Source organism: Octopus bimaculoides, chromosome 17, assembly GCF_001194135.2.
Source record: "Octopus bimaculoides isolate UCB-OBI-ISO-001 chromosome 17, ASM119413v2, whole genome shotgun sequence".
NCBI lineage: Eukaryota > Metazoa > Mollusca > Cephalopoda > Octopoda > Octopodidae > Octopus > Octopus bimaculoides.
Genome location: NC_068997.1, coordinates 54,793,308 through 54,802,242, shown reverse-complemented (window position 1 = coordinate 54,802,242; position 8,935 = coordinate 54,793,308). Strand labels below are relative to the sequence as shown.

The 8,935-nt window shown below is 33.1% G+C and overlaps 1 protein-coding gene across 20 annotated transcripts in view; it reads left to right on the top strand.

Annotated features, from left to right (window-relative positions):
* The window catches only part of LOC106878639 (thrombospondin type-1 domain-containing protein 7A), a 999,802-nt gene that overhangs the window by 816,318 nt on the left and 174,549 nt on the right, over window positions 1–8,935 (top strand). For all 20 annotated transcript variants that reach the window (XR_008265800.1, XR_008265799.1, XM_052974016.1 and 17 more), the window contains one exon: window positions 8,389–8,495. Coding sequence is in view for 18 of the 20 variants with exons in the window: in XM_052974016.1 (XP_052829976.1) it covers window positions 8,389–8,495 (107 nt within the window). In the remaining 2 variants the exon portion in view is untranslated. The remainder of the gene's footprint in view (window positions 1–8,388; window positions 8,496–8,935) is intronic.

The window sequence follows — 8,935 nt, the reverse complement described above, 5'->3', positions numbered from 1 at the left end:
CTAATTTCTGTATGACAAAAGCATAGTGTAAAAGGAAAAAAAAAAAAAAAAACACTTTCCACTGTAGGCAGAGATTACAATTTAGAAGAAAAAAAGAGAAATAAAAAGAAAAAAGACCCCAATCATATAACTGGCAATCATGTCTTAGCTAAGTTTTTATAAAGCTATTATTAATTATTATTATTGGGTGACAAGGTGGCAGAATCATTAACATGTAGGACGAAATGCGTAGTGGTATTTTGCCTATTGCTATGTTCAGAGTTCAAATTCCACCAAGGTTGACTTTGCCTCTCCTCTTTTCAGGGTCAATAAAATAAGTATCAGTTGGGTATTGTAATCGACTATCCCCCCTACCCACAAAATTTCAGGCCTTGTGCTTATAGTAGAAAGGATTATTATTATTATTATTTTCATTAGCATCTTCTTTCAATTCCGTTTCCATTTCTTGCCGAGTGTCTTCCTGACACCTAGGGCACTGTATATATTGGTAGGCCATTAAAACAAGCACACCAGTTCAAATTCCACTTTTCATCATTTTGAGGTCAATAAATAAAGTACCAGTTGCATACTGGGGTCATTCTAATCAATTGGCCTCCTCCCCCAAAATTTCAGGCCTTGTATCTATAGTAGAAAGGATTATCATTTAAGGTGGTAAGCTGGCAGAATAATTAGTAGCACACTGGGTGTAATGCCTAGCGGTATTTCGTTATTATTTTGTTTTTGTTTTTTTTTTGTAAGATCTTAAAAAGTGAGATTGTTCAAAAGTCAGACTCTCACGTTTAGGCCAGATGATCCGTCATCATCGTTAGTCGTTTATATATGCTTTTTTTTGTCAGATATGTGTTAATGTGATTTAGAGCTGGATGCCCTTTTCTGTTACTATCTCTCTTAATTCTCTCTTATATACAGATGTGATGCAACTATTCTAAGCCAAGATGTCCAAATACCCTATGAATTTTCTATAAAACCAGAAACTCATTACATTTTATAGTTATCCTCTTTCCTTCTTTTCATCATTTTCATATTCATTTCAGGGTTTTTATTTCTATTTCAATGGAATCTAATTTAAATTTATTTTTCCAAACATTTTCAAAAATATCGTAATGATGTTACTTAGAAAGTAGCGTCTACACCATTTTCCAAATAGAATAAAAATCATCAAATCCTATTTCTCATGAAATGAAAATAATGTGTCTTGAAAAGGAAATTTGTGTATATCAAATGAACTCTTGAAATATTAACCTTGTAAAGAGTTTCAAGAATATGGCATTTGCTAAGTTTCTTGGAGTTTTCATATTATTTTATACTTGGTTATGGAATGCATTTCATTTAGTTTGCATCTTTTCACTGATACAGTGATTGCATGTTAAAAATATATTCAGTGCTCATTAAGAAATATAGCCAGACTATCTAGTTTGGTGTGAAGCAAAGAATTTTCTCTGAAGAATATTTCTATGGGTTGGCTGGTGAGTTTCTAAATTTGTTTAATTGGTTTTATCCCTCTACGCTGTGAATATGTCAATATTTTAGTTTAGAGTTTAGTTGAAACCAGAGAAAAATACCAAACATATCTAGAATAGTCTTGAACAAATTCTCTTTTCCCTCTGAAGAAGTAATGTATATGAAAGGGAACTTCAGGCTGTATTCAAACTTTTCATAAGTGAATAAAGCCATATCTTGACAATGTGAGATATAACTATGATAAATGATATTACATATAATATATGAGATTTATATGCAAGCAATCATCAATGTATTTCATAAGGTATATCAATTTGTCTGTGCAATTCCATCATTGGGGTGGATTCTTAAGTAGATTTGCTATGTTGAAGACATGGACCAAATTTGACTTATAATTGTGTTTATTTGTTTAGTTAACGATTGCTGGTTTATTTTATATACAGCAAACGGAATACATTTTCTAGATTACTGACCAAAATGATTGCTAAGGAAGGTGGTGAAGTGGTTAGGGAGAGACATAATTTATTCAGTCATCCTGTCATTTAAATCATATTTGGGAGACATGTTCTATTGATGTGGTTTGTGTTTTCTGAAAAATAATCTCAGTTGTTAGTGTTCAGAGGGTCATGTTCAACCAGAGAGAAGTAAGGAAACACTGATGGAAATTTAGTCGCTAAACACTGGATTGCAGGAACCACAAATCATCGTATAATTAATTAAGCTTAAGGACTCAAGAAAAAAAGAAAAGCTATTGAAAAACCAACACAGCTTCAGCTAATACGGGTTCGCTGACTTAATAGATGTGATGTAAATTTCAACAGTCACTTTCTCCTTTGATAGCATAGATGTGTAAGGTATATTACAGGGTCATAATAGAGTACCCTTTAAAATCAGTATGTTTTAGTTTCACATATTGATTGAGGTCTTAATTTGAAATATTCAACATCAAATTATTTTAACTATTTTCCTGTAGAAATACATTACAGCATATTTTGAAATTATGTGGTCTTCTGAACAGATTGTGATAATCCCAACAAAATCGTTGCTCTATAGTGAACATTTCAAGCATAAGACTTGAAACTTAGATTGGACATTTGCACCTGGTAACTTGCTCTGTCACTTGTTTTCCAGTATCTTTGTATGTTCTGTATTCTGTTGTGGTTCTGGAACCAGACCATTACTTCATTGTCATAGAAGTAAAAGAGAAAACATATACAGGTAAACAAGGATTATTTTCTGAACTCCAGTGAAATCCTTTCATCTCTTGTAATTCACAAAGATGCTGTATGACCAGGTGGGTAACAAAGCTTCACTGCAGCGTTTTATGACATATAATTCATCAGGACTGCAGAAAGATTCCCAGGTTTTGGCTGGTGACTGATTTCACTTGTTTGCAGAGTGTGTATGCATATATATATATATATATATATATATACACTCTCTACAGTGGCTGGCATTAGGAAGGGCATCCAGCTATAGAAACTATGCTAAAACAGATGAATGGAACCTGGTGCAGCCCTCCAGCCTTGTCAGTTTCTGTCAAACCATGTCAGTTTGTATCGGTATACCAGTATGGAAAATGGACATATGATCTCCCCCTCTCCCTCCCTCTCACACTTTGTCATATATAAATATATGTACATAAGAAATCTTAATTTCTTAATTCTCATAGAGTTCTAGGAGTTAAGAGAAGACAGGCGAAATTTGACAAATATTTTGATTTATCTACCAGGTTATTTTATTTCTTCTGCTGAATGTGTATCGACAGCATGGATGAATGACAGAGCATAAATATACTGAGAGAGAAACTGTGTATGAAATGTGTTTGCCACAGTATAAAGTGGTATATAGGTATATGATGTCTATAAAGTGTTGTTCTTAGTTGAAAAGTGCAATGCCAACAGAAGGAATGTATGGAAGAGAAAAGGACAGCAGTGAGTGGATTGGTGTCCGTGTGACATCTCAAAGAAATGATACAGTGTCTGTCCACAAGTAGACAGACACAATGTCAAAATGATGATATTGATGATGATAATGTTTGTTAATTTTTTAACCCTTTTGTTACTGCATTTATTTTGAGATGCTCCGTGTTTCTTTCAATTACTTTAAATATAACAAAGAATTTAGCAAAATAACTTAGTTATCATTCAGCTAGTGTTAAGAACATAAATTGCGACTAAGGTTTGGTGGAAGATTTTAATTCAAAACGTATGAAAACAAGACATTTGTACTACAGAGCCAGAGGCAGTTTCAACCGGAGACACAAAGTTCTTACTTTGCCTAAAAAACAAAGTAAGAATGATTATTCTATCAAGCTACCTGCCGATCTACACTGAATTCCATAGAGAAGGATTGAATTTGGAGAGTAAATATTGAGTACACTTGGCCTCTGCCTGGGAATCAAACGTTTCAAGAGGTGACTGTCTCAAAGGGTTGAATTCTTTTCACTGAATTTACACGAGATGTTCTCATCAACTGTCTGGTTAAATTCCACAGAAATTTTTCTCTCTTTTGTTTTTACTCTTTTACATGTAGTCTATATGTAAAGTGTTTTTCAAATTCTAAAAACATCATGTTTTTAGGAAGTTGAGACTTTTAAACAAGGATAGGTATAGAATATTATATCTGTCATTTAATTCACACTCTTGTATATTTTTATGTAGAGTTGCATGTGTGTATGTGAATCTGTGTATGTGTGTTTGTGGATGTTTGTTGATAGGTTCAGCAATTGAAAGCACTTCGAAAAATTATTCAAAGCTCCCAAAAGTATGAAGCATACTTTTGGGAGCAATGAATATTTTTAAATGCACACACACACACACAAATAAAGGTAGAATGTGAGGTACTGTAAATCTGTAGGATTAAGAAGTTTTTCTCACATCCACAGGATTCAGGGCTCAACCCCACAACATGGCATTTTGGACAAATGTCAGTTTGTTTAGCCTTGGCTTGACCCAAAGATTATTAATATAAACCTGGGTAGGCAGAAATTGTATAGAAGACCATCAGATGGATTGCTCCTTTACCTCAGAAGATACAGTGTCACCATGCACCAAGACACATTGATTCTACCCTGAGTACACATGTCATGGAATGCTCAACCACTTACACGTTAATTCAGGAGGAGGTAACTGAGTTTATTGAACAATTGGGTCCTCATCAGTGAATGATGAAGATCCACCGCCATATATGCAAATACATACATCCTGTACACACACACACACACACACACACACACACACACACACACACACACACACTCACACTCTCTTTGTATTAAAGAAGCCAGTTTGTTTTTGCTTCTGAATATCTGGGGTGGTGGTCATGTTTCCATGTCTTGCAAATCTTTAAGCAACGTGTGAGGCTAAGTCAAACTATTCATAAATACAACTCCAATTATATTTGTTGAGTGCAATTTGCGTTCAGTTGTTGACTTACTCATATGTGCATGTGTGTATATAGATAGATAAACAGATATAGGCATATACATACATATATTTAGGCCTCATAATGGAATAATATTCAGCTAGTAAAGGGAGATTATCAGCAGCAGTATTCTGGGACTGTTAACTGTGTCCAGTGACACTGCTGGATGTTGCCACAAAATGAATGCTGCCTACAACTTTCAGTTCAATGCAAACTTTTCACATTATTCTCCTCTCTATGGTGGTTACAAAATGAGTGAACACAATAACCACTCAACAACAGAATGAAGCCAAATCAATAGCCTGGACATACCCAATAAATGCAGTTGTGAGGAATTATCCCATGGTTACTCAGCTACATTTCATTATAACATCAGAAACACACATATATACACACACATGCTAATTTTCTTGAATAGAATACAAAGACTATGAAAGAAGGAAGCTGTGGGTGTTGATAGACCATGCTTCTTAAATAACAAAAGCAGGAAGTTTTGAAGACAGATGCATGTAAAAGAATATTTGATGTTGTTATAAAATATGATAAAATGTTTAATCATACATTAAATTTAAGATTTGTTATATCAGTTTTGTGCAGACTGCAGGTGTTTAAATAAGGAATCAACTAAGAACTCCCAGGCAATTTTGTAAAAAAAGAAAAAAAGATTTTTCCATCACAATGATTTCCAACTTTACTGAAATGTTCACTGTTGTTGAATTGTTGGCTTGAAGCTAGGTAAAAATATTCTATAGTTATTTAAGAAATTTAGTCAGTGGAATTTAAATTTAAATTATTCAGATAAAGTTATATACTTGTATTTCTTTATATAGCAGAATGAATAATAAAATGGTGTTTCAGAATAAGACCAGATTTCATGTCCAATTCCTCATGCTAAAATAGATTGGAGAGAAAGAGAGAGTGTGTAAGACAGACAGACAGAGTGTGTGCACATTTACATGCGTGTGTGTGATCTTGTATTCCTTTTAGATTTCATTTAATAGTTAAATGTCGCAGTGTTTTATAACACAGAATAATTATTTGTTTACCATTAAAATTGGTTGGCTACTAATGGTCTCTGTACTGACAAATCAGATGGACAATATAAACAAAAGAGATGTATGTGATGTAGTTTGAGATGAAGTAGAGGTGGGGTACAGAATTGTTATCCAACATTGTTTATAGTTTTAAAAAGTAAGTGCTTTCATATACATGGCAACGACAAACATTTAAATGTAAAAATGTACTCAATACAAGTGGAGAGTCAAATACAGTTTGAAAAAGCCAGAAACTTGAGAGAACTTCAAAGTCAATGAAATTATAATAAATAAGGTCGTGTATATCAATGAGTATTGTGTGGATGATAGGTAGAGAGGATTGTGATGGAGAGTTTAATGTTATAAGAAAGAAGAGACAAGAAAAGAAAAAGTGATGTGCTTTGAAGAACTGTAGAAAAGAGTTCAAAGATTGGTAGTGAGAATAAAGAAAAAGGAAAGGAAGAGAAGGTAGTAAAGGTGTCAGGAAGGGTTGTAAGAGAACTTGAGGAAAACTAAAGTAAGTGGAAGCAAGTGAATAATGTCACCTTTATGGTAATTACTATAGTTAGATGTATGGAGGTTGTGTCTAGAAATATTCAATTGTTTTTCTCTATGATCTACATTTTCTTGTGTCTTTTTATTTAAGTTCCTTCCAGTATTCTCATAGAAGAAACTCAGCAAAATATCATCATTGTCTTCCGTAGAAGATTTCAATCCTTTTCTCATGCAATTCATATTATTTTGCAGTGTCTTCTTCCTTCAATACCTTCCACCATTTCTCAACAGACATATCATCTGCTTAAAAGAGGAAGACCTTGTGCAAATTTTTGTTCCCACTCTAAGTAGCAGACAACTCAAAACCCATATCAGCCCAATGAATGCAAGAAATAAAACTGAAAACTCATACCAACACTACAGCTAATAGAACTGTATGCCCAGTCAGCATGGCCTCCCTCAACTTGCTGTCAAAACTTGGAACTATTATTATTCTACTATTAATGTTTAGAACCCAGCAGCATTTCCTAATTAGAAATGTACTTTGTTATTTCATAAATTCTACAAATCCCTTAAATATGATAAGTTATATAATTGTTAATTATTAATATTATAAAGCGTACATTTAATAAGTTGCATTTTTCACCTCAACTTCACCATTAATTAGATTTGTAAGACTGTATTAATGAAAATGCTTGATAAAAATCACTGAAAATACTTGCCACATTGCATTACCTAACGAAATATGAAATGTTTCTTTTATTAAATATATAGAATAATGGCACCAATTCTTTGTAGCAACAATTATAGTGTTCTAACTAAATACATTAAAAGTTGTCTCAACTTTGAACAATCTTTTTGGGTTCTCATATCTTTTAGTTTATCAATGGATTATCATTTGTGATTACAGTTAAGTGCAAAAAAAAAAAAAAACAACCCTTATGCTATTTATATTTCTTTCTATTTTTTCCCCATATAACTTCAATTTTTCTGACATTTACACATTTTCAATACAAAATAATTGTTGGTTTTAACACAAGGCACACTAAGACTGTATTCTTTTATATAAAATGACACTGAAAAAAATAGAATGAAATAAATGAATTTAAATATTATAAAGTTGAATGGGAAAATTATTTGATAATCTTTTTTTTGTTAAGCACACAGAACTAAGATAACATGTTATATTGTGATTGAGTGCTACAGTAGATGATATTATCATCACAATTCTTTTGAACTTAAACAGTAAACTTAACAGGCTTCAGTTCAAATGTTATTCATATTACTAAGTAATCATCAAAATTGTTTGCTTTGATAGCAAATTTTGTTTTGCTGTTCTAAAAATTGTTTAAATGATCGTCAGTTGTATCACCTCAAGTCTAATCATGAATAACCTTTCAGGATGTTGCAGAAGATAAATATTTCTTAGATTTTCTGATTTCTTTGTCAACTAAAACTGAGTGAGACGAATGATTTTGATGATGTTGTAAATCCAAAACCGCAGAATGTTTTAGTGAATACATTCAAAAGGATAAGACTAATTTTTATCATGTGGTGTCATTTAAGAAGCACCGAGTCCCCTCTGGGAGTGGTTAGTGTTAGGAAGGGCATCCAGCCATAAAAAACCCTGCCAAAACAGACACAGTAGCCTGGGGTAGTCTTCTACCCAGCCAGTTCCTGTCAAACAGTCCAACCCATGGAAGGCGGACATTAAATGATGATAATGCAGACATAAGCTCAACTAACAATATGTGACTGGTGCCATGTTATATAATACGGATCACACATTTAATTAATCAGAGAGGAATACAAATGATTAATCTATCCAAAGAATTTCATACTGAGCTTTCCGTTCGTTCAGCCATCATGAGCAAGGCTAAGTTGGAGCAATGTCCTCTGTATGTAATATTTATAATTAACAACATCCATTTCATTATCCTAACCATGTCTTTGTTTTTCTGCTTGGTTTTAGCTATCATTGGATTGTATCCGGATATGGTTTATGTAAACCTTCCTCTGTAACAACAAACTGTGGTCCTGGTCTGCAACAGCGCACAGTCATATGTGTAGAGGAAACTGGTGAGTACTGCCCTTTCATTACATCACAATAAATTTATTAAAAATACTCAATCAACCCAGATTCTTTTATCAATTATATTCTTATTAACAGCCATCAAATATGACTTAACTATGGGCCAACAAAGTGCCCTCTACATGATCATGTCACCTGCTAGAAACAGCAGCCAATTTCATTTCAAATCTTGTACAATCATCTTTACAAAATGGATACATATGATAATATACCCTTGGGTATAAATTTGATGGGATCATCATGGTTGCAACACTTTGCCTATAGATTTTCAGGATCAGAGCTGACCTGTGGTTAAACAACAACTACACCAGCAACATAGACAGGTCTTATAAACTATGACAAAAGATGAAATATAAGTGAATAACTTCCATATTTCATATTCAGCTTCTACCCACACACACATATACATATCTGCATGTGTAAATAT